This window comes from Pleuronectes platessa, chromosome 2 (assembly GCF_947347685.1).
Source record: "Pleuronectes platessa chromosome 2, fPlePla1.1, whole genome shotgun sequence".
Lineage (NCBI taxonomy): Eukaryota > Metazoa > Chordata > Actinopteri > Pleuronectiformes > Pleuronectidae > Pleuronectes > Pleuronectes platessa.
In genome coordinates this window covers 26,050,406-26,076,297 of record NC_070627.1, presented here as the reverse complement: position 1 = coordinate 26,076,297, position 25,892 = coordinate 26,050,406, and the positions used below count along the sequence as shown (strand labels likewise).

Below are 25,892 nucleotides of genomic sequence, written 5' to 3'. Positions count from 1 at the left end.
GAGTGGTGATGTTGGCGTGGTTGTATTTTTAATGACGAACAATCCTAAACACACGATCGTCACATCAATCAAGCTGGTGAGTTTACCCTGTCAAGCTGCCAGACATACTCAGCGGGCATGGAGCTATACACACACGCACACTAACTCACACGTCACACCCAAATAGTAATATTAACTAAGGGAAGGCCAGGCAAATTTATTTTTATTCTACAGAGAGGTTATTCTGTGTGCTTGACAAAAATAAAACTGTTATAATTATAAAGGTAAAATGGTACAAGAAAGATTAAAAAATCGCCATAGAAACTGTATAAAAGCTCATATTATAAAAGAGGTCAGAGATGGGGCGGATTTGATATCTACTGGGAGCTGGTTCCAACACTTGTTAGCATAGTGGCTAATGCCATTTCACCCTGTTTATTTTTAACTCTCTGCAGCATTACTGTTATATCATCAAATATGTCAGAAATATAGTAGGTTTATTGTTTTGAACAATGAATAAGTCTCTGATATCAATCAATCCTGTAACTGGAAGCCAGGGTGAAAACATGAGAATTGAGAACTCAGATATCGAGACATTCACACTATTAATATTCAGTCCTGAAGATACTCCTGTAGTCTAATCTTTTATTTGACAGTTTGGGCAAATTCCTTAAACCAAAGCTGGATTACTCATAAAATGCAGTAAATGGATAACATGTTGGCAAACAGTTGCCTGCGTACACATTACAGCAGAACGATTACATTTGCAGTAATTTTTCAAGCCCCCGGTGGATTTTCAAGTCAAATATTTACTTAAGTTTGTTGAGTTATTATTTAGCCAAATTGGTTTAAATTTTTTGCAGCTAGATGTTTGATATTTAAACCAGCTAATCGCTAAGATGTTGGGAAGCAGATAGTTGCTGTGGAGCTCAGCAGGCAGTGAACAGTTGGTTCAATGCTGCTCGCAGGAAATGACAGTAAGCAGGGTTGATAAGGACTGAATAAAAAGCTATGGTTATATGAAGCAATAGCTTTAGAGGGTATTGAGTTGTTATTTTGAGTGATAATTCTGGGTCCAACTATATGCAACACTGGCAAGTCATTACATTCACTCTTTCATCCACAATGCTGGTTTAGTGCCTAAGGATAGTCTCTTTCCCCAATGAGTTCTCGTCTATATTTGTTTGTTTGTTAACCAAAAACCTGCTCTACGGATGTCCATGAAATTTAGAAGAGGAGTGACCTTAGAAAGAACCCATTATATATCTGTGGTGATCCAATGGAAATTGATTTACAAATCAGACATATTGAGGGGACTCATGTTTATGAATGCATTACTTTGCAATAGATCCAAATAAAAGTCCAGATGTAGTGAATTTAAGTGTGGTTTCAGAATGGGGGTCCTTGGTGGAGGTATGTGCTCTACTAGTTCCAGTTTACTACAACTGGGGTATCTTCTTGTTTAGCCATCACTCACATTAGTAATGATAGGATCATAGACACCAATGTAAACTGATGAAAACATTTCATCATTTCGTGACACCAGTGTGACAGGTTTAAAAGTGAAGTTACTCAGAAGAGAAAACAAAGAGAAATGATGAAACTATAAGTAATAGTATTCATTTCAGTGGGACACATGGTGGCCTCTGGTTTAAGGCCCTTTAATGTACTAAGTTTGTGTCTGGCCAGGGACAGTTATCGCATGGTCTCCCCCAGGATACATTTCTTGTCACGTCTCTACCTGGCTACTAGGGTAAGGAACAAAAATTAACATCCAGCTTGTACTGATTCAGCTTTAACGTTGCTGTACTCAATGTAGTTGTGTACACACGGTTTTCCCGTGGGAGATTTGGGGCATCTCCTCTTTGGTTTTGCCTCCAAATGCAGTGGATTGGATCATCTGGATCTGAACTGCTGGCCTGTTTACAACCTGTGTAATCGCTTGACTGCCCGTGATTTAAGTGCGCCGTGTTCCCAGCTCTCAGCAACAGCATCAAACTGTAGCTAGTAAATATGATGTGATGGTCAAAACTATCATTTTATTTTCATAAACCCGAATTTCCACATCCTTGATCAAATTTGAATTTAATGTATTTAGTTTTAAATCCTTATTCAGAACACAATTCTCCCTCTGGGTTATGGAACTCAGACTTGTATGGGTTGTCATGTGTCCAGATGTTTCTCTACCCTCTGCATATGTAAATGCTAGTGGACAGAAAGGAAAAGGAGATCCTCTGTTTGTGTTCTCTCACTGTGGAAGAGCATTAGGATCATTGCTCTGGACACACAGTAGCCCACTGTCGCTACAGATACTTGATGCTTGAGACCACTGGTGTGTATGTGTACGTGCTTGAGCACTTGTGTGTGTGTGAAAGAGAGGAGATGAGATAAGTGGAGTCGGCCGCAGGGTGGGGTATCGGATCAGAGTGTCTTTGTCCAGAGAACTGACATTTTATTGTTCTGGTGGGACCAAGGGGCAGCAGCATGTACACGGGCTGTGCACCCACCCACACACACACACACACACACAGATGATAATGTGTTGACCCTGTGTGTTCTTCTGTCTCTTTCAGGCTAATATTGGTCAGATGGACACAACCAAGGACATGTGGAAGATGATCATTGGGAACTTGGCCCTCATTCAGGTAAACGACACTGAACACTCCACTCCAGTGTCACGGAGCATCTCTGAGCAGGCGAACAGGCCCTCAACACACGAGCTGCCAGGAGAAATCTGGTTATGGCAAGGAATCAGATCATGAGTTATATATCACATATATTTCAGTTGGATGGTCGTATTGCTCTGAAGCTCAGTTTATATGCAGCTAGTGGATAATTCAATATCTTTATGTCGATCTTTTCATCATAGCTAAACAAAGTTCTCTAAACTAAAACAAGAGAAAAATAGAAAAGGGAAACCCTGGTTCTCATCTAGACCGCTCTTCAGGGATCAAGTTACGGCCAAACCAGGGAACATGGTTGTTACATAAGTCAATAGTGTTTACAGTAAACACAAGGATGATCATGATGGGGGACATAGAACATATATGGCATGTTCTCAACACATGTTCTGGTCACAACCAGTAAGCCAATCACACTCAACTCCCCTTATTATCTGATCTGTTATTTACCCACATGCGCAGCCATCAGGAGCAGTTAGGTTTAGGTAGCTTATCGATCATGTGACATGTGGATCGGAGAAGCCGGGGATCGTACCACCATCATTCCAATTAGTGGACAACCTACTACATCTCCTAACCACAGCCGTCCCTGTAAGTTGTTCAATCCAATCAGGTTTTTTAAAACTGGACTGTGGACTGGGAACTGTAGGACCTAGGATGGCTAAAAAGCTTTTATCAGCATTTCTTCAGAGAAAATTAGATCCAGCTCTTGATACCATCTATAATTTCTTGAAAATGGAAACAACAACTGCAAGTCTTAAATTCTTAAAAAACCTACAAACCCAAACACAACATGATTGGCTATAGGACAAACCCCTTTCTCAGTTAAGGGTGCAACTTCCTATGACCCTGGGATCCACTACGGATACACTGAACCTACATTATAGAGAAAGATAAACTTAAAACCAGGAAAGCAAATATCTTTTCTAGGAAAATGCAAAGAGCTACAAAAAGTAAAATACACTTTGAATATGGAAATGTACCAAGCCAGGTTTAAAACCAAACGAATGTGTTTAGAAAGCTACATAACTCTGTCAGGTACACAACTGATGATATGTCCCTAAATATCTGCTTGTAATCTCTAACATCTTCTGGTGATCCTTGACTTCTGCTGGTGGTTGGTGAATTATTGTCAATCTAGTTTGGAGGACCTTCAAACATTCAAGTGATATTCACTGTAATTTTGTAATATAATACTACAAGTATACAAATGTTTTATCATATACTTCCTTGTAATGACTGACTATCTGTGCTCACACTGCGGCCTCTTCTTCCACACTGTTTGTTTTACTTCACTGTGCAGACACTTTCCAAAGCATGTGACTAGAAACAGATATTAACAAACGTTCCATGTTTCCAGAAAGAGAATTCCAACCCTCTGTCAAAGCAGCTGGACGTTGCAGGGCTTCAATATTTCACATGTTTAAATTCAGTCTGATTTAACTCAAACCTAAAACAAACAGAATTGGTTGCTTTTTATCAGAAGGGAGTCAAATCCGACGGGCCCACAGTTTGGTGATGAAACATAATTCTGTGAATGATGAAACCAGCCTCAACATGAGCAGATGTCGATCAGTAGCAATAGCGGATATACCTTTATCCTTATGCTGCATACATGTGTATGTTTTGAATATTTGAACACTATTCAATCAGTATTTCGATCACCAAAAATAACTCTCCATTCAGTCTCAGTGAGTCAGTCACCTCTCCTGTGGGGCTGTCTTTTGAAGTGAGCTTGTTATGTAATAGCTGCAGAATCCTCACAGGGGCTTACACCAGTGCTCATGATGTAACAAAGTTACCAAATTTGTACATCTGTTTATTATCTTGTGTTTAGTGATGGCGTTCTCTTAGAATAAAAGCTTAACTGGATGGACGTCTCCTCTTTTGTTTATGGTGTTGAATAAGTGAATATGTCATATTTTATTCATGAAGGCAAAGCTTCAACAATGAGTAGTAACTGATGCCCAGATGTAACAGCACAGTCTCTCATACAGAACATCTGGACTTTACATGTTGTTTGCATTCAATGGCGACATGAACCACTGTGATGTGTGTGTGTATTCAGGTCCAGGCCACAGTGGTGGGGTTCCTGGCCTCCATAGCTGCTGTGATCTTCGGCTGGATCCCAGAGGGACACTTCAGGCTGGGCCACGCAGTGCTGCTGTGTGCATCCAGCGTGGCCACTGCATTCATAGCCTCTCTGCTGCTGGGTACGATTTCCTTTCACTTTATCGTCTCATTGTTTCCCAAGGAGGGAACACTGCTCCAAAAAAACATGATTTAAACAAAGTGCTACAAATATATGTAGCTGCAGTGAAGATCTACACAGACACCGAGACGCCAACAACACAAAGTCTGGTTTAATTGGTCACTAAACAGGATACAAGGGATATTCACAGTGTAAACATCTCATCAGACCTGTCAGTGATTCATTTAACTCTCTGCTTAAGTCAGCCAGTCTGAGTTAATGTGGCCATGCTAATATGATCCAGGGATAACGCCGAATAGATGTTTGGCAGGAATAATGTTTATGATATGATTTTCACCATCACATTAAGCATGCTAATAATGGAATTGTGCTTGGTCGTAAAGTTTTATTTGACCATTTGAAGGAGCATGAAAAAAGTTATTGACCGAAGTGATTTTGATGAGGACATGAGCGTCTGTATCAAATGTCATAGAAATCCATCCAGCAGTTCTGGGGCTATTTCATTCAAAACCATAATTGGCAACCTCATGATGAGAGACATTGTATGAGAAGTCAGACATTCACTTAAATGAGGAACTGTTCAAAGTGTCTCTTCTCTGAATCGTCATGCTGTCCCATCTGATGCATTTCTCTAACCATGCTACCAAGGTTTAGATTAGATTAGATGTTTGCAGTGCAACTTGAAATAATTGCAGAAAGTATGATTAGAAATAGTTTTGATTAATTCATTAGCATTCATCATTTTCAATTAGGATTGACTGTATTCTAAACTGTAAAGCCTTGATTATACCTTGTAATGTTCTGCACTGTGTTTTGCTCTTAACACTGGTTTGAAGTCCTATGTCATAAAACACCAAAACGCAGATGAAACTGCAGAACACAGTTTATCACACAGCTTATCACATATCAACATGTGCAGCTACGATTGATCGTGCCCTCTGGTGACTTAATATTGTGACATCCTGAAATCCCACAGGGCTCATCATGATCGGTGTGATCATAGCATCCAGGAAGGTGGGCATCAACCCTGACAATGTGGCCACACCAATAGCTGCAAGCCTGGGAGACCTGATCACCCTGTCCCTGCTGGCAGGCATCTCAACAGGACTGTACAAGGAGCTAGGTAATACAGTCAAACACCCAGTTCACATTGAATTCAATAGGACACTTTCAGAGGCTCATGTAATGTTCATCAATGGGTGCCTTGTGCTCAGTTTTTCAAGAGAGGACAGTTGTGTTGTTTGACAGTGCAGTGCTCAGCTGTAAAGAGGTGGGCAAGGAGTTCATGAGGAGAGAGTGTGAAATAAATGTGTATTTATTTAAATCAAATTTGAAGTTAAAATATTACTGCTAAAACAGATAAATGTAATAAAGATGGATGTCTTTTGTATGAGAGAGTGTTAGGGCCATCTCGCAGAAAAAGATCATCTGAGACTTAGAAAATATTGTCGTAAGATTACAACAAGTTGCAATTGAGAAGAAACTCGTAATATTACGAGAATAAAGTCTTAACATTTACAGCCGAAAACTCCAATTCTCCAATCGTAATCCATGGTGCGGCCACAGCAGGCCCAGATCTGCGGGTGATAAAGCAAAGGGACTCGGGGAAGGGGTCAAGTTAGTAACATGTACTGATGAGATATGACTTACTTCGATGTGATAGGGATGGAGAAGAGGAAGGAGAAGCTGGAAAGAGAAGCTCCTTGTGTCATGTGTCATAAATTCCCTTTGCGTCTTAGCGTCATCAGTTTTTTTTTGCCTTGTAATCAATGATACAATGATACAGGCTGAACTTGGGGGTACACTGAGGCTCAAGGTAAATCTGACTGGCTACTGGTTTGTATGGTAGTACGATGAAAACCATGTGGCCCACTCAGTAGATCCGCCATCAATACCTCTATGCCTTTTTAAACTAAACGCTTCCTATTTTAGAACATAGGACAAGTAACATTCTGCCGCCTAATTAGCTCTAACTATAAGCTTTATCAAAAAGGATTCTGCAACATGGCAACAAGTGAAAAAAAATAGATGTGACCTACATTCACAAGTCTGTCAAGCCTCTAATTAGTAGCAAGTTTCTCAAAAGCCCACCAACGAGAAAGAATCATTAATACAGAAGCACTGGTTCAGAGAAAAGCCTCATCATAGTGGCTACATTATTGATGCTACTTCAAAAGCGCCTATGAAGATTTTATCGTACCAGGAGAGTACAGTGAGTGAAATGTGACTCTGTGTCCAGCTGTGCACAGTAAATAAGGATGAAAGCTGCCCACACCTAACCTCGCTGTGTCGTATGGCGAGAAACTCCACAGCTGTATTGTTCGCTCCATGATAGTTTCCTCACCAGCGACACACCCAACCAAACAACCCACGGTTCCTTGGGTTCCACGCCACAGACAAACAAACCCTGGCGCACACAGGACTGATGAAACCGTCCTGAGTGTGGAGTCATTTCATAACTCTTACGTCAGTCTGTGTCCACAAACACGACACCCTTACTCACTCTAAATGCCAAAGTCTGCTGCTATATTAAGCTTATTTGGGTTATTTAGTCTCATACGCACAAAAACACAGCTGGTGTTTGGGTCTTGTGGACATAGTTATGTTTTTTAAAGTAGTGTTTGTGGTGGTTCGTAGTCTCCTGTGGTGTTAATATAGTTGTTACACTGCCTCCTATAGACAAGACAAGGTACTTACTGTTTGCCCAATCACAATCCTGCTCAGTCCTCTCAAGCACAAGTCACGTATATTCCATTTAGAAAAAAATGGAATATAATATAAATTCTATAATGCTAAGTTGTAGTTTTATTTAAGTCAAGATAAAAAAGGTTTTAACTGGTGCACTAATTTGGCATTGAAATATTTTTTTACATTTCTAATTTGCCACTTGAGGCTCCAGCTATTACGTTCCTCTGTCTTTATTTGATTTAGGTCGCATTTTATTTAGCCTTAGGACTCTTGTATGATCATATTGATACAGTCTTTCAAACAGTATTTGGACAGTTACATGTTTTACACACACTATTTTTTTTATTTTAATAAAATCATCAACACTACGTTAATGATCTGCCTTAAATGAACGAAAGCTCTTTTTACACATTTTACCCAAACTTAATTTCTTCAAAAGTAACTGGAAAGATGAACATCACGAAAATAAGATCATCACACTTCAACTCTCCTCAGTCTGCTTGTTAGTGAGCTTGTTAGGGTATTACAATCACTATCTTGTGCATGCGTCTAAACTAAAAAAAAACCTCAAGACGAGGAATGATCCACAGATTTCTAAGTAAAATGTTCTTGATGTGTTAATCCACCTTTTCTTCTTCTCTTACAGATTACAATGACTATGCCAGCCCGCTGGTGTGTGCGGTGTTTGTGGCCTTGTGCCCCCTGTGGGTGCTGATAGCCAGGAAGATCCCTTCCACAAGAGAGGTCCTCTACTCTGGATGGGAGCCGGTTATCATCGCCATGGCTATCAGCAGGTACAGCAAGCAGGCATCATTGTCTTTATTTTATCTCTGAAAAAAAACTGTCAAAATATTTGAAACTTTTACTGTACATATACTGTAAACATACTCTCAGGCACTGACATGATATTCACACTGTTTATCGCCCTTTGTAACTTGATGCCATTTATGCGAATAAATGTTCTCCTTTTTTCAGAGTAAATATAAGATATTATGCTCTACTAATTAACACACTGTACGTCCCCAATTATTCTTTGCGTTTCCCTATGTTATAATCACAGGCCGGGAAGAGAAATCAATGACTTCAGTTCTTTCAACTTGTTTGTGTTTCAGTGTCGGTGGTCTGATCCTCGACAAGACCGTCACCGACCCAAACTTTGCTGGCATGGCTGTCTTCACCCCGGTCATCAACGGTAAGGAGCCATAAGACCATAAGCTTTCCATATACATGACACATTAACGATGCCTTTTGGGAATGTTGGGGAGGTTATAGAGAAGGACAAGTGAGTGGTGTATATATAACTGCAGATAAATAACCATGTAGCAAATATACACTACTAAGTTAGAGGTCAATGCGGATGTTTTATTCCTGGAGATGGGGAATAAATATAGAGAAGTCTGTTCTTGTGTATTTAAATCTGTTTCCGTCAGCACATCCATCTGTTTTGTAAACATACAGATATGTTAGATGGGTGATGTATGCCAGAGCAAGGATATGTCTTGTAAAGTGACTTTTCTTTCAAAGTGACAGATGGAGATAACACAATTATAAAGTGAAGGAAAAACATTGCATTTCCCTTTTGCCAAGTTCTTAGGTATTTCATGTGCAAAAAATACCAAAACTGACTCGATGCCAGATGACAATACTAAGGGTGTTTTGCTCTTTTTCCATATTTTCACCCTTTGTGTTTGTGTTTGTGTGTGTGTGTGCATGCGTGTGATTCAGGTGTGGGAGGAAACCTTGTGGCAGTTCAGGCCAGTCGTATCTCCACCTATCTTCACATGAACGGTCTACCCATGGGGGATCCCAACCTCGCCCCCAGGAAGTGCCCCACACCCTGCACCTCTTTCTTAGGCTCCAGTAAGTCACGGGGGAGCTGCGGAATGTTCCACAGTTTCTCTAAAACCGATTTTTCCATTATGCCTTCACGTTCCAGCATCTGCCCTTAAAGAGCAAATCCTAATTTCCTCTGAATATGATCGTGTCACAGTCCTTTTTTAACATTTCTCATGTGACTAGTTTAAATGCCTGTCTCCTCTCTCTCTTCCAGCTGTGAACTCTCGTTCGGCCCGTGTGCTCTTCCTCCTGGTTGCTCCGGGTCACCTCGTCTTCCTTTACACCATCAACTACCTTAGGGGTGGACACACCACCCTGACGCCAGTCTTCGTCACCATCTACATGACTGCTGCACTACTTCAGGTACACACACAGGCCCACATACACAGAGTCTAGCACGGGCACACAGACACCTTTTTCTTTCTCGAGAGAAAGTGCAATTTGTCTGTTTCCTCCTCACGCCCCCTCTCAGCTGCGCTCACTTTACACTTTAACAATAAACACCAGCACTTATCACAAGTTATTAAGACACGTACAGGACTGAATTTAACTTTGGGTTTGTTTGCCTCGCTCTCCAGGGTTTATTTACACACATTTAAACCTGCTACACAACACAAGACTTAACGTGACTCGCATAATCAGGACATCAGAGTTAGACGCAGCATGGTGTTTTAACATTTCTTTGTTGCAGAAGAAGCGACGCCCAGTTTATCCGGGAACATAAATATGAATTCAGCAGGTTTTTATAGAGATCAGTTCGAAGTATGATTGTTAGAAAACATCAGAGGAGCGGAGTCACCAATTGATCTGTGTGGAATAATGTGCATCAGTGCAGTGGCGCTGCCAAGGGGGGGCAATGCTGGGCCACCTTGATACAGTAAAGGCTATAAACAGAGGTTGTCCTTTTAATCCTTAGGTGCAGCACACAAGTCTAAACTGAATGAATATGAAATCAGTGTGGAGAGCACTGACCACTGTCATAGACTTACTGTTACCTTATTTTGTAAATAACAGCACACTTATAATAACAGCAACAGTGAATACTACTTTTTAAAACACTTTCTCAATAAAAAGGGAGTTCATATTTGTCTGGATGATTAAACTGATGAAAAAGCAGCCATGTGCAGTAATAGAGGATTTTGGATGTGATACATAGAAATTCATTTAGATGCATTGTTGTGCACCAGTGAGCACACAGTCATCACAGAGAGGCAGCTCCTCCCAGCTCCCAGCTCACGTTCCAGTTGTGGTGGTTTATCTTCTCTTGTGTGGAGCTTTTTGGTGATAAAAAAAAAACCAAGTTTTCTTTCCATTAGAACAAATATAATAGACCAAAATCTCAAAATTGACCAGTACACTGAAAAACAATGTTTTTGCCTGTAGTATCCTGCCCTAAACTGCATAATCTAATTTGATAACTATTTATTTAACTAGTGTTGATTATTTAACAATTGTGCTAGTGTGAGAGTATTAACAGAGCTGCAATCTGGTAATAACTGTATGTACATTATGGACCAGCTGCTGTAGGCACATTTTACTATCTTGATAATTTTACCTAATAAACTGTGATATTCTGCACCACTGATTTAAGATTAGCTTTGGTTCACATGGGCTCACATTTATTTACTTGGTGCTAAGTATTAGATCAGGCTCCAACAAAGTGCTTTTTTTAACATTCAAGTGTTGAAATTGCAGCATTGTTTTACAGTTGGTAGTCACTTTTCAATATTTTTTAAACAATTTGTAAGATAAAATCTCACAAAATATCGTGAGATTAGTTGAATTAGTGCTCATTATTGTAAGATTATGAAAAATTTCCCAATAAACTGACCCAGCCAGGAATACATGTTTATATATATTTGTGTTGCTTATCAAGAATTGAGAGTGTGGTTCCAGTAGAAATAAAGTATGCTTCTTCTTTGTCTTGCTCCAGGTGATTATCCTCCTCTACCTGGCAGACTGGATGGTCCACTGGATGTGGGGTCGAGGCATGGACCCCGACAACTTCTCCATCCCCTACCTGACTGCCCTGGGTGACCTGCTGGGAACCGGCTTCCTCGCCCTCTGCTTCCACATATGCTGGTTCATCGGGGACAGAGAAAATAATGCGGGCAACTAAATGCATGCACAGACACACGCACAAAAACAAAACTGTACACTTGCACACATGGACAGTGACGACCCTCACCCATTATCTGAAACTGGAAGATGTCTACATTTAAGGGCTAATCTCTTGTAGGGCTCTCGTTGAGGGTATAGAGCAGTAGGGCAGCGTTTCACCTTCAGGATTTCAGGATGCTGATGCATCACAGCTGCTGCCAAGAATCCAGTCAGAGTCTTTGTTTCACTGCAGAAACACTGGAAACACACACATCCCCTTGTCAACCACCCAACATACCTGCAACTGATGGATCCAACCCCACAAACTCCAGCTCTCCTCTTCTGCTTAACTTAATAACTTAGTCCTACTACTTTTGTTATTATCACTCTATTGACAATGATTATGATTGTTGGTGAATAATGTATTTGATATGAATCGGTACCTGTTCTATTTGGATGGCCAGTCCTCATTATTTTCAATGGGGACTTTAAGCCCTAGGTTTTTTGAAGATCAACTTTCAACACTTGAAACCGAGACGACAAAGAAAGCAAAAAAAACGCATTCAAAACAGCCTAGAATGCTTAATCACCAAGTGCTTTGCCATATATACAGTAAGAATATTACATGAAATCTAATGTGTTTAGTTTTTAATTTAATAGAACACACGAGGCTCTCTCTGTTTTACTTTTGCCTTGTGACTACAGGAAACAGGCTTGGGGAGGGTTTACTACATGGGACTGGATCACAAACGTAACCAGATAAAGCACTTTTTCTTTGAATAGTTCAATTTGAATCAGGGCAGGGACTCAAGGTTGATATTTCTTAGGTTATTCCTGCACAAGAAAGGACTTGAGAACTGGGAATCAGACCTGGAATCAGATTCACTGCCTTAAAAAATGCTAAAGTCAGCCTGCTACAGGAACAGACTCACCTCCACCTCTCAATTGAAATGTTCACACCAATGATAGTTGTGTGTTCATTCACACAATAATCTGTGTCTTTTACATTTCTACCAATTTTGCTAAATACTACAGTTGTGAAATGTCCTACGGCAGAAACTTTCATTAAAAGACAAACAAACACAAAACTGTGGAAAGTATTGTGTGGAAAATGCAGACAACTGTTTGTAAGGAAGAAAAAATGCACACACGTCAAGTGTTTGTCGCAGCTCACTTTGATTACTTTTGTTACCGATCGGTTTGACCTAATTGGATGAGAGTAGCACCAGTCCCCCCCGTATGAAACCATCTGCCAACTCTCTACTTGTGCAGGCTTCTTGTTGTTGTTGTGTTGCCCAAGCCAGGCTTACTGTATGTGACAAGAGGCTCAACATGCTGCAATGGACTGGAACAAACCTACAGAGCTTTCCCAGCTGGTACAGAGGGTGAAAGTGAGTTTATTTGCCTTAGCGTGCTCAGGGGAAGTGCTCAGTTGGGTTCAGCTGGCACAGTCTGACTGAGGTTCTGGTTGCTGATGATTTGAGAAATGTAGGTATTTGATTTAGATTCCTAAAAAACATTTAGGCCATGCTGGACCACATGATTGTTCAAGTGAAAGAAGGGCTGATTATGTTCTGTGAGGCTGGTCAACAGGTCCCATCGTCAGATTAGGATGTTGGTTTTATTGGTTTTTATTTTGTTGCTTTTAGATTCAGATTCACTTAAAGATCAGGGTAGTGCTTAAAGCTGTCTGAGGACCCAGTCACACAAAATGTAGCTGCTCTAGAGTGTAACGATGACTGCCTGCTCTGCTTCCAGAAGTAGAGTTTCCATTCCTTTTGAGTGAAGGAACTATGCATCCCATAAACCCCTGCAAATGATTATTTTACATCAACTTCCAGTGCGCTCCCGTTTGAATCAAACCATGGTGAAGCAAATATTTCACATTGAATTGAGTTGAAAGTCCTGCGAGTGTAGGGAGTGAAAGGAATCTAAAATGGAGGGAGCTATCATATTAGTAATAGACAATAATGAAACAGGATTTCCATCTTATAAAAAAACTGTTAATTTGTTAACCCATTAGTGATTATTGAAGCCAGCAAGGTTTCTGTCAGTTGGCAAGTTGTGTTAGCTTGTGTTAGCTGATTTACAATATGGACAATAAAACACCAGGGCTTAGTAAAAGCCGCAGCACATAGAAAATCTGAACTAGCAGAGCTACTGTGTGTTGCATCAATTGTTTGATCACAGCTTGTGCATCAACAAGGAATTTATTGAATTTTGGCACCATCCTATAGGAATCTGAGGCTAGCTAGGATATTAGCTGTGTTACACCATTAGTCAGACATTCATGTTGCAAAGATATTTCTTCCCTAATTGTCTGATGTCTATATTCAGACATACAAATACATTTGTCTCTGGAAGTGTCTGGTGTGACTGGGTCCTTAAAGTTGTAGAAAACTTCTTATTATACATAAAATAATGAAATAACTACACTCACACTCACATAAACGTCCACCAGACTCAGCTGACCTGAGCTGACTCTTTCTCTGAGGGCTTACATGTGAGGAGGGGAACGGCAAAGGAAGCTGTGAGTACAGACTGTACAGAGCACAGACGTTAACCCAGAGGTGAAGCCCAGTGTCTTAGGAGAAACCTGCATGTGATGCTTGACTTATCCAGCGTCGCCTCTGTGCTGTTTCAATGGGGCCAGCAGAATGCATGTGCAGGGCACATAGGATGTGCAAAATGTGATTTTTATAATCTGTCATAAATCTTTTGTTTTGGTAAGATTATTTTTTGTATGTGTCAATGATGTTACAGTTGTGATTTGTTTCTTTTTATTCCTTCCCCTAATCTTTTTAACTACTGATGATTCTTGTTTTGTGTTATGAATTTCCCCACGAGAAAAACAACCACTGTAAAGATGAAGCAACTTCTCTGACACTGGTCAAACACAGAAGTACTGTAATCTGCAAAATGGACACCAGAGGGCACCACAGGGATTCTCTCAACTGCCCAACTTCTCTGTGCAGCTCTGTGTCCCCTGGATTCCAACCCACTCGCGTCCACCCTGAGTCACATTTGCCTTTTTTCGACATTTACCATGTTGAAAAAGTTGCGTCCTTCGATCCGTCATCTTTCAGTCTGTATACTCCACTCTCTTACTGACCAGGTGCCAGCATTCTGCCTCTATGTCAATGGAAAGTTGTGAATACTTCTATAAGGAGGGCAAGTAATGCTTTGTCTATTTATTTTTAGAAGCACACAAAGCAAATTGTACATACTATATTTATTCTATATATAAGGTTGTTTATTTTGTAATTTCGTTTTGGCTCAGTTTCTTTATAATCATGTTATTGTAATTTTCTCTTCTCTTTAATGTGTTCTATTTTTCTTTGCAAAGGCCAGTAGTGCTTTTTGGCGCTTGCCGGTGATGCTAATGAATAGCAAAGTGCCTAATACCACACACTTCACACACGCACGCACACACACACACACACACACACACACACACACACACACACACACACACACACACACACACACACACACACATGCAGGTATTATAAGACATAGAAAAGCCTTAACCTATCAGAGCCAAGCTCGAGTCAGAGTAACCAATCAGGAGCTAGGTGTCCCACTGAGTAGCAACTCTTTGATTAGTTTCGATTAATAAAAGATTTATTTTATGTTGATTATGATATGTAATGTAATAAAGATTGTAAGGGCGGGCAGCGTCAGTTGCAAGCTTTTGTTCACGTGAATCCGCAAAAATCAGGATGAGCTGAATGGAAAACCAGCAGGTTTGATTTACAGGGCTCATGAAAGGTCTGAAATCAGATTACCAGTAGAAGTAATATATCAACCTACAAACAATACAAGTGCAAAAAATGATGTTTCCTCTGCTATATAACACACGTAGCCTTTAAAACCCTTCATCCAACTACTGCCTTGTTAACCTCAGTGCTTCAAACCCTTGAGCCCCTGAACTCACAGGGAACCATGCTGATCCTCAGGCTGCCAACATCCACATCAAGATCGAGACTTTGATTCAGACTCGAAATGTCCACCTGTCCCAGCCAGCAATGTTTCCTATAAGAAAGAAACCGCTGTAGAAACATGTACAGTCTTACTTGGGCTGAGGTCGTTATGTTCTCTGTGTGTTCTTCTTGTAAAAGCCCTCCCTCTGTGAGGCAGGAGGAAGGCTTTCTCCCTGCAGGACTTTGTAAATTGCTGGAAATAAAGGACTATATTATTTCATACCATTCCCCTGTCATTGTGTCTGTTTTTTTTTTTACTGGAAATGAACTGATTGTTTTCGTAACTCAGGCCAACCCCCTAAATTTGTAAAGCATATTTAATGTGTTTTTACACGCTGAAAGTTTACCTTCAAATTTCTAGTAGTAATACATATCAAAATGTCAGAACCCTATTTGGCACATCTACATAGACCCATTTTACAGAAAATGTACCTCACTGATTTGTTATAAAGTAAGTTAATGTTTGGATTTGCTATGTATGGCTGTTATGAGTATTTATGTACTGTAACTTATAATTACAAATTATACTGGGCACAAAAAACTGTACACAACCTGATCAGCAACAACCAGCCAACACACTGTTTGCTGGTGAAGCTAAAAAGGTAGATATTTCCCACAAAAGTCGGTAGAACAAAAACAGACGTTCATTTCAACAGCAATTACTTTAACGCCACGTGTGAAGTCCTTTTTACCCCATACCTTTTGTTTAGAAACTATTAAAACCTCCCGGCGGGTTTTACATATGAAACCTTAAAGTTGATTCATTTGCAATATGTATGTAACCCTGTGAAAATGAGTGAAACTACTGTTTGGTTTTATCAGCGGAAAGTTTATTCCCCTGGATAAAGAAAGCACAGGGAATCAAAGGTTTGTGAATTAAGTCTTACACAAGGTTCCAACAAGGGTTTGTATACAAACTTTATAATTATATTTACATTATTGTATTCAAGCATAATGGCTTACCTGTAGTTGTTCACATCAAATAAATACTAAATACAACGCTAAGACATTTAATGAAGGAAATCAAATAAAACTTTAAATACATTCAAACCAGTTTTAAAATGTGTAATACACAACTGGGAAGTTTACAAGGGTGCAAACAAGTCCAAAAAAGGAGGATGATGATAACCATAAAGTACCATCTAATAAATTGCTTGTTTAACAGGAGATGAGCAGAGGGTTGGGGCTGCTGGTTCGACGCCCAGGAGATGTAACCAGGAGTTTCTCTCTGCTGTCTCTTCCTCCACCTCCATTGTCCCCTCCGTCTCCGAGAAGATCGCTAGAGGACAGATGGAGGCAGAGAGCGTCAGCTACCTGTAGGACCCTGGATCGTCCTGGGTGGAGAAATTAAAAAGCACCTTTAAAAAGTGAAGCAGAATATTTCGACTATTTGAAAGCTATTGAACAGACTCACCATCTCCAGCCCTATTACAGACGTCAAGAGCATCCATCACAATCTTCCCCAGCACCCTGCGTGACATGTTCTACAGAAAGAAATACAGGATTTTAACTTGTTGATGTTATGTGGTGGGACACTGAGTCTAAAGGAGTCTAAAAAATTCAAATCACATCACGAGTGCAACATGATTTTGTTCATCTGGTTTGCACACCTATGAAAGCAACCTGCCCAGAAGCATGATGGGATACGCTCACTGAACTCAACCTCCCCTGTCCCTGAATGGAATAAGAAAGTATTTGTAGAATCCTAATTCCAATCATGAATAAATTAATTTGTGGTGAAAGTAGCTCTCAAGCATAAGTGACTGTGACCTGGATCAGTGACACAAAATGGCCTCCTGCAATGACCTCCAGGTGGCAGTGAAGAGGTGTGTACGTGTGCTGCTGATGTGAATGGTGGGAGGAGTGTGTGAACTGTGTTTGTGCCGCACCTTGTTGCGTAGCTGCAGCAGCAGTGTGAGGGCAGCTGTGAGTTTCTCCTCCAGCAGAGACAGACGTGTCTTTTCTTTCTCCTCCAGCCTTGTCTGATCGTCCTCTTCCTCTTCCTCTTCCTCAGGCCGCGGCTGGGAGGAACAAATTAATGCAAAGAAGTTATACAAGTTTCGGAGACAGCATTCAGATTCTTAACTTCCACAATGCACAAATACTCCATTAGAAGTGACTTGTATCTCAAAAAATGTATTAACTGTAAAAAAATTAAGGAAAATCTGTAACTGACTATAAACCTAGAGAGTTTCCTGTTCCTGCAGTTTTCTGCCAAGAAATACTGTAAATAAGAATAAGAATTATAGCCTGCCCTTCCTCTTCCTTCTCTGCCAGATTTGTTTTATAACCCTTGTCTGTTTGCATTCCATGTCAAGCTCGTTTTTCTTGCCTGCCCATCTTTGTGGTTTTGCCTGCCTGCCTTTTGCTTGCTTCTCTACCGACCTCTTGTGTTTGAACATTTGATCTGAGTAAAACAACAGCTGGAGCCTTAAACCCATGTCTGCCCATGAGTGTTCACTGCATCAGAGTGTGATTACCCCGTCATAATTACAATATTGGAATAGTTAATACTGCAGCTGGGTTGTGGTGTTGTTCTTATTGGCTGGTTTAGTCCAGGGGTTCTAACATAAACGTGTGGCCTCTCCAAATGTTAACATGATAAATCTGATGGGGCATTGGAAAATTATTGAGAAAAGAAGATAAAAAAAAAGACTGACGTACAACTGTATATTTTTTTTTTTAAATCACTTCACCTGAAAAAGGAAAAACATTTTTTTTTACAAAACCGTGTCTATAAACTACTGTCACTAATTATTATTTTTTACTCATACAATATACATTTTTGGTGTATTTTATGTTGCAGTCGTATTCTTTGTGTGTGTAAATGTATATGTGTGTATATATGTCATTTCTAGCACACCTACAATGGAAAAACATTAGGACCTAAATATGTTCCGTCTTAAACATTTTTGAGACTTGAGTAACTGACTAGGTGTTTGCCCATGACCTCTATATAACTTTTTACCCGGTAGCATTGAACCTTTAATGGCTGAAATTTTATCTAACAAGGTAAGGTTCAGCTCATTCTTTAGTAATTCACTGTTACTTTAGAATATGATCCTATTTTCCATAGACAGTTATTTCTCTGACCCTGTTGCCTACACTGATTTAAATATGTTACTTAGTCTCAAAGGAACTAATTTAACTGCAGCTAACATCATCTGTCTCTCACCTTTTCTTTTTCAAGGCCTCTGCTTCTCTCTTGCTGCTCTTGATTTGGTCCCGTCCAGGCCGGGCCTCCTCTGTCTTTAAGAGTGCTCATGAGGTTTTTATCATGCAGGTGACCCTGAGAGAGATGATGGAACGTTTGGTTACGACATCTGGAAGGAGACAAAAGAGATATTATTGTTGTGTGTGTGTTGTGTGATTGTTTGTGTGTGCAATTGTACCTCTATCTACACCCACTATCTACACCCACTTCACAAAGTCTGAATTTCTCACGTAGCATAATGGCTAGCACCTATTGTATATAAAGATACTTCCTCTCCACTTCCTCCCACTGTACAAAAGTGAAGCCAAAATATCCTGGATGTGGGTGCTGCCATCTAGTGCTGATTACTTCATTAGGCACCATAATCTGTGCCTTATTAAAGGAGACCTATTATGCTTGTTGGCTTGTCTGACTAGCTGCTTTGCGTGTATGATGGGTGATGTAAGAGGACTCTCTGTCCTCTTACGTCACAACAGGTCCGCAAGTCCTCCCCAGCTCCGTGGTTGTCTGACTCGGTGGGTGCCGACAGAGCCACTGTGCGAGCATCAGAAAGGAAATGGCGGAAATCTAAACACCTGGACGACCTGCTCGCTTATCAGTCTCTTCTCTCCTCTTTTTCTGCCTCTATATCCACAGCCAAAAGCTCTTTTTTACCATTGACCTTCTTCCTTTTCTTACCCATTTTATCAACACTTCCCTGTCAACTGGCTGTTTCCCTAATTCTCTGAAGGAGGCAAGAGTAAATCCTCTCCTGTAGAAACCCACCCGTCTGAAGTAAATAACTTCAGACCTGTTCAGACAACAGAATCAACTCTCCTCCTATCTTAACCACAATAACCTTCTTGACCCTCACCAGTCTGGTTTCAAGGCAGGTCACTCAACTGAGACTGCCCCCCTTGCTGTCTCTGAGCAGCTTCACACTGCTAGAGACGCTTCTCTCTCCTCTGTTCTCATCCTTCTTGACCTCTCTGCTGCATTTGACACAGTGAGCCACCAGATCCTGATTTCCTCCCTTCAGGACCTGGGTGTCTCAAGCTCTGCTCTCTCTCTGCTCTCATCCTACCTCAATGAACGCACTTATCGGGTAACTTGGAGAGGATCTGTTTCTGAACCTTGTCCTCTCACTACTGGGGTCCCTCAAGGTTCTGTCCTGGGTCCTCTCCACTTCTCTTTGTACACCAACTCTCTCAGCTCTGTCATTCACTCACATGGCTTTTCCTGCCACAGCTATGCTGATTTGCGTACCATGCTGTGAACAGATCAGGTCCAGTTTACATCCATGACATGGTCAAACGTTACACCCCAGCACGTTCACTCGGCTCTGCTTCGGCTAATTGGCTCGTTGCTCCCTCACTGCGAGCTAAACACTCATCTAAATCACGACTGTTTGCTGTCCTGGCTCCTAAATGGTGGAATGAGCTCCCCATGGACATCCGGACATCAGAAAGTTTACACATCTTCCGCCGAAAACTAAAAACATACCTCTTCCAACTATACCTTAAATAAAAAATAAAAAAAATACTAACAACTTTTTGAAACTAACACTTTAGTAGCACTTAAATGGCACTTACTTATAGCACTTTGTAGTTTTGCTTTATTTTGAAGAAATTGTACTTTCTTGATTATTGTCGTCCTGGGTCTGTACCCTCGGGGTTGAATGCACTTATTGTCGCTTTGGATAAAAGTGTCAGCTAAATGAAATGTGATGTAATGTCAGCTAAATGAAATGTGATGTAATGTAATATAATGTAAAAGTATTAGAAAAGTCCAGTAGAAGCCGTTTCATCACACTTGGGAAAACCATGCACACTGTATACATTGGTGTATACATTACACTAGGACAGGGAAAGACTGAAAATCATAATAGGTCCCCTTTAATAGTGGAGTATCTGCGATACACATGCAACCAATCACAAGTCAGGGGTTTATGACCTATGCCGCAGCCAGCCACTAGGGGATGATCAAGATGTTTTGGCCTCACTTTTGGAGAGCTGTCATGTCATTAACAAAGAAAATTACAGGTACCACCTGAAGATCCAGATATGATGTTGGACTAATATAACTTTTCTGATAAAGACCAGGTGAGATACTGATTTGTGTGCGTGAATGTGTGTGTGTTAAATGTTTGCTAACCCTTTGCCACAGTCGTGCAGTTGGCTGATTTGCTTCTTCATCTCTAGCCGGCCCCATTCTTTTTCCTCCCTTGGCCCCCTGTCCTCCTCCTCTTCATCAGAGGCAGCTCTCCCCTCCACTGCTCTCTGCAGACACTCTGCATCTGCACACAACAGAGGCATTTACCTTACTGCCCAAAGACAACATAATGATCATGCACACGTATGAATTGATATGTTTACATAAATTTAAGGTGATTTTTGTCGTTGCAAAACATTGCTGGGTGAGTAATGTTTCACCCACCAATACAAAACTTTCCAAATCCCAAAGACAAATTGCAAACAAAAGCTTTGTTAAGAAAACGTTATCTCTGAACACTCATTGCTTGGTGATTCATCACTCACCTGTCCTGTTGCAGGGGTCTTCTGCTCTGGATGGATGCGTTTGTTGACAGAAGGAGTCTAAGAGGCAGCTACAGCCGGACCTGAGGGAGGTAAAGGTAGAGAACAATTTATAATCTGTGCTTTTGTATGTGGGTCATTCCACCTCATGTAATTTATACACTGACTTTCTCTGCTCTCGCATAGAATAAAGGTTGTTGTCACACAATTCTGCACAATTATACCACTCACACATACAGTAGAGTCACAAAAGATACCACATGTGATGTTTTAGATCATGCAGAGTCACTATTCCGATTTTAGTTCATGTAAACCTAGTCATTTACACAGTATCTTTCTATGTCGGATTCATTTTATCATGGCACTGTGAGACATGTCAGACACGTGAAACTCATAGCCCAAAACAACTTGCAGTCATTTGTCATTTATATACGTTAATAAGGGCATCAGGCAGCTGTAGACTAAAGCAAATCTGAAATCTGGTTGCAAACATGAGAGATGGCAGAAGATTCAGACATTCCATTCTTTCCATCATTGTGCATTAGACGTAGACTCTTGCTGAACATTCTATGTCTGATGAAACAACAAACTGTTGAGCTTGACACTCATTTTTCTGTTCCTGAGGCCCCTTGTCCTGTATGTTTTTGAAATAAACATGTTGCACTGTTATCTGCTTATTGTGAGCTGTTAGCAAGTAAAAGCAACCTGCTATATTTTGTTTTGCAAATCAACATGTTAGATTTTTTAGTCTCCTCATGTTTACATCTGAAATACACAGATTACAATTGAACCTGGATTAAAACATTTGGACTGCACATTGAAGTTGAAAGTTGAGATAACTGTGCATGTAACATATTCTATTGTAGGTCATTTTAATATTAAAGAATGGTCATCACTGCTTGTTCGACTCCCACCAGGATTTTTGTAAGTATGTTGGTACAGTCAGACATGGACAGTTTTGTGCTGAGCTGGTAGAATACAGGGGATTTTGAGCTTTCTAATTTGAACCAGCGTCCTGAAACAAGGTAGATGAGACCGGTGAGAAGAGAAATAGCAAAAAATAAGGCTGTGGGAGGATTTGTTGACTATTTCTCCAGAAAAAAGTAATCTGAGACATAATAACTTTAATTTAAATCACATAAGCTGAATAATATTTGTGATTTGTTATGTCAAATGTTTCTTACAACCATCAGAAATGTCTTTAATGCAAAGAATACAAATTAATCTGTTTGATATAATCCCAAAAAAGGGTTATAAAGTCTCTTAAAACATGAATTGCAGTAGTTTCCATTTAATTTAATGTCAATTTTACCCTACACTAAAAGTAAGTTTTCAAATGTGTGTAACTTAATCTGAGGGCTTTAATGGATTGAATTTCAAATCAGAAGAGCACAGAGGCAAATGATGTGTAAATGGATGCACAAACACACCCATGCTCACAACCCCACCCCCCCACACACACAGAGGGTTTCTACCTGTACTGGTGCAGTTCAGTCTCTAGCTGACTGATCCTGGACTGGAGCTGTGGAACAGCCTGTGCCTGCTCCTGGATCAGCCGAACCCGCTGCAGCCCCAAACTCAGAGCTTCCCTGGCCTCCTCTGCTCGCCTTCTGTTGGAGATCACGCAAATTCATCTTCACTTTATCCTTCCAATCAACTTTAAAAACTCCCAGCAACAAAAACTAACCTGATGTAATTGTTCTCTTTCCTCAGTGCGGACTCCGCCCCCTGCAGTTTGCGCACTTCTTGATAGGCCCACTGCACTTCCTTCTCCAAACGCTGATTGAACTTGATGGCCTCCCCTAGCTGTCCGTCACGTGAGGAGCGAATCAGCCTCAGCTCCCTCAGAAGTGTGTCCCTGATGTCCTGTGACCTCACCGCTCTCCTCGCCCTGCTTGATCCAGCACCACTGCACTGTCCTTTGATTCTGTGCGTTGGGACCAGCTTTCCCTGATCAAAGGTGATGGAAGTTGTGGGAGACAAAACAGTGGAGGTACAGCTGGAGGGAGAAGGGTGGGTGCAGCTCCTGGCCCGTTGGAGGGCCACCTCCAGGGCTAGGCAGCGAGCATCGCTCCCCTGCAGCGCTGAGCGGAGGTCCTCCACCAGCTCCCTCAGAACTGACACCTCATCTGGAGAGGAAAATCAAAGAGGTATCATTAGTTATTTTTGCACAGTTGGATTTTACATAAACATATGATGAGCTTAAACTATAATGCACTGTTGAGAAAATACTGGATCTGGAAGAAACACCCCAACTGGGCCCCAAGATGTTGGGACACACAGCCAGGTCTGATCAGCCAGTGGTGGGCCTGCCTTAGAAGAGAGTGTCTTGTGATTGACACCCAATGACACTAAGGTACACAACTGATATGTCACTAACATCCGCTAGTGGTCACAAATATCTTCTGATGGTTAGCAACTTATCATCAAATAGTGCGGAGGACCTTCAAACTAACATGAAACATTCATCCTCTTTTCTTATTTAAATTGAAAAAGGAAAAAAAACTCGATTGACTCGATCCTCCAGATGTATACAAGGACAATTTGGAGGGGCCCGACCCTTAGGCTTGGAACCACTGGAGAAAACAACAGTAGTTACAACTGGCTCCACCTCAAGCAGCTACTGTGATAGGCTTACACGTTGATGGATCAATATTGTTATATAATAATGTACCAGAAACACTTGCAGGGGCAAAGTTCTCCAGTAGTGGCTATTCTTCCTGTATGAAAGACTGTTGGCAGAGCAGATGGTGCAGGAGATAGAAGAGGAGTGACAGCACCAAACAAAGTAAAGAGGGGAGTGCTGCTGCTTGAGAGAAAAATGACAGGAGGGGAAACGAGTTGCAGTAATTGGTGCTTTCAGCCTGCAGGGCTTCCTCCCCTCTCACCTCCCTCACAACAATACCTGCTGTGTATTAGTCAGGAGATAATAGTCAGTTCCAAGGTACAACAACAGAGTCACTATAGATCACATACACTAATAAGCAGAAGTTCGTGCAATGATGGTGAAATATGTTATTAAGTGCAACAGCAAGTCGTCCTGGTACAGTACCTGTCTCACGGTCTCCACTTTTACTGGGTACAGGTCCACTCTGGTCCCCGGGAAGATCGAAACTGACACTTTTCCTCCGCCTGACCCGCGGCCACCGCAGTCGGATCTGTCTCTCCACCAGCTCCGTGTCCTCAGTGATGGGCAAGCGTCCGGCGCAGTCCCCGGTGCCTCTGCGCGCACTGCGCACACGGAAATACCCACACAGCCGAGAGTGGAAGTCTTTGAATGACAGCTGGCAGGGCAGCCGAGAACACACATCCCTAAACTCTTCATCCTCCTCGTCTTTCTCTCCATCGCCTGTCCCGTCCTTTGCTTTCCTCGTCCTTCCCCCAGCTCCGCTGAGCCCAAGCACTGCGCACAGCGCTGTGAAATCCTCCGCCGTCACTGTGTCGTCCCGGTTGGGGTTGGCCAGGTGGTGGAAGACCTCCTGCAGGTATTGGTCAATGCCTGTGGCCAGGACGACGATTTCGTTCTCCACGCCGGAGTCGGGGCAGTGGTGATGGGCCAGAGCGCTCCGGAGCCACTCGCTTTTACGCGCTGCTTGCGGCGACGGGTCGACGCGCGACAGGGGAAATGCTCTGCAGTCCATAACTTCACATAAAGTACGATTTTCTTCTTCGTAGATGTCACCAAATAAAAGCCCAACTATGGAAACTAGCACAGGATATGACTTCAAACCAGGAAACCATTCCCTCCTTCCGTTTTACGCAGCGTAATTCCCTGAAAGCCTCACCTTGGATTCCTTCCGGCGCATCAAGTCAAGAACTGATGCCCTCGAGTGGGGAAAGAAATCCCACTGCACCGACTCCACCCTCTTGAGTGCAGTCTGTCTGACCACATGTGTGTGTGTAGCACTACATGTAAGGGGGTTTCACCGTTTATAAGTAGTTATGCGAGAATGTCGGTGCTGTTGCGCATCTCCATTAAAACTCACATATCAAGTAATGGTACACTACAGTTTTCTGCAGGAGAGAGAACTTCGGGGTCACACAGGTGAGTTTGTGTGTTTTGGAGGTGTTTCCAGAGTTTGAGGGTATTTTGTGGCTCCTGTCATCTTGTGACAAAAACAACCCACAGCAGCCCAAAGTGAGTCATGGTGGGTTTTAGTTTTCACCTTTACCAGAATGGATCTTGAGTGGATCTGACTCACTCCCTGTGTGGCAGCCGCAACAATAAAATGTAAAAAAAAAAACTCCGCTACCCCTGAGTGTCGCCCGCTCTTCTCATTTCTCATCAGGCAAACTTCACTTGGAAGTCAAATGCGACTTAGTTTCCTGAAACTGAGCAACTCCCAGCGGAAATACCTTCGCACACCTTGACCTCAACACTTATCACATACCTGTCAACCACAAGTAAAGGGAGCATCTTGATTACGCGCCCATGACTAGACCACATACACACAAAGCACCTCATGAATTACAAAGCATGACGCATTAGTGACAACATGTCAGTATATCAGAACTTGGGCCAAAACTATTTGCCAAATGGCAGAAAATGAATCAGATGAGCATTAATTAGGAGCAAATGATTTCATCCTGTCCTCTTGTCAGATGTGATGATATGCATACCCTTATACTGTGAGTTCAGAGCCTGTGGGTTTGAGTAGGGCAGAGATCTCTCCCCTGTCACAGCTT

At 41.5% G+C, this 25,892-nt stretch overlaps 2 protein-coding genes across 2 annotated transcripts in view; one reads left to right on the top strand and one right to left on the bottom strand.

Moving 5' to 3' along the window:
• The window catches only part of slc41a1 (solute carrier family 41 member 1), a 29,901-nt gene extending 14,220 nt beyond the window's left edge, over window positions 1-15,681 (top strand). The window contains exons 5-12 of the mRNA XM_053411461.1: window positions 2,553-2,624; window positions 4,729-4,873; window positions 5,849-5,995; window positions 8,207-8,354; window positions 8,673-8,752; window positions 9,286-9,420; window positions 9,611-9,759; window positions 11,330-15,681. Coding sequence (XP_053267436.1) covers window positions 2,553-2,624; window positions 4,729-4,873; window positions 5,849-5,995; window positions 8,207-8,354; window positions 8,673-8,752; window positions 9,286-9,420; window positions 9,611-9,759; window positions 11,330-11,515 — 1,062 coding nt within the window. The 3' untranslated portion in view covers window positions 11,516-15,681. The remainder of the gene's footprint in view (window positions 1-2,552; window positions 2,625-4,728; window positions 4,874-5,848; window positions 5,996-8,206; window positions 8,355-8,672; window positions 8,753-9,285; window positions 9,421-9,610; window positions 9,760-11,329) is intronic.
• Window positions 15,682-16,287: 606 nt separating this feature from the next.
• Window positions 16,288-25,023, bottom strand: si:ch211-112f3.4 (EF-hand and coiled-coil domain-containing protein 1). The gene is made up of 9 exons (XM_053441368.1): window positions 24,259-25,023; window positions 22,894-23,335; window positions 22,682-22,816; window positions 21,210-21,289; window positions 20,827-20,968; window positions 18,655-18,802; window positions 17,369-17,500; window positions 16,894-16,963; window positions 16,288-16,813 (listed from the first exon to the last, which is right to left on the bottom strand). The coding sequence occupies exons 1-9, from the start codon at window positions 24,845-24,847 to the stop codon at window positions 16,638-16,640; spliced, it is 1,914 nt and encodes a 637-aa protein (XP_053297343.1). The 5' UTR covers window positions 24,848-25,023; the 3' UTR covers window positions 16,288-16,637.
• Between the last annotated feature and the right edge of the window lie 869 nt (window positions 25,024-25,892).

Coding starts and splice junctions, on each gene's coding strand:
- si:ch211-112f3.4 (XM_053441368.1), bottom strand. CDS start 24,847: ATGGACTGCAGAGCATTTCCCCTGTCGCGCGTCGACCCGTCGCCGCAA. Junction 23,336..24,258: donor AAGTGGAGACCGTGAGACAG/GTACTGTACCAG, acceptor TTTCCTCTCCAG/ATGAGGTGTCAGTTCTGAGG. Junction 22,817..22,893: donor AAAGAGAACAATTACATCAG/GTTAGTTTTTGT, acceptor GATCTCCAACAG/AAGGCGAGCAGAGGAGGCCA.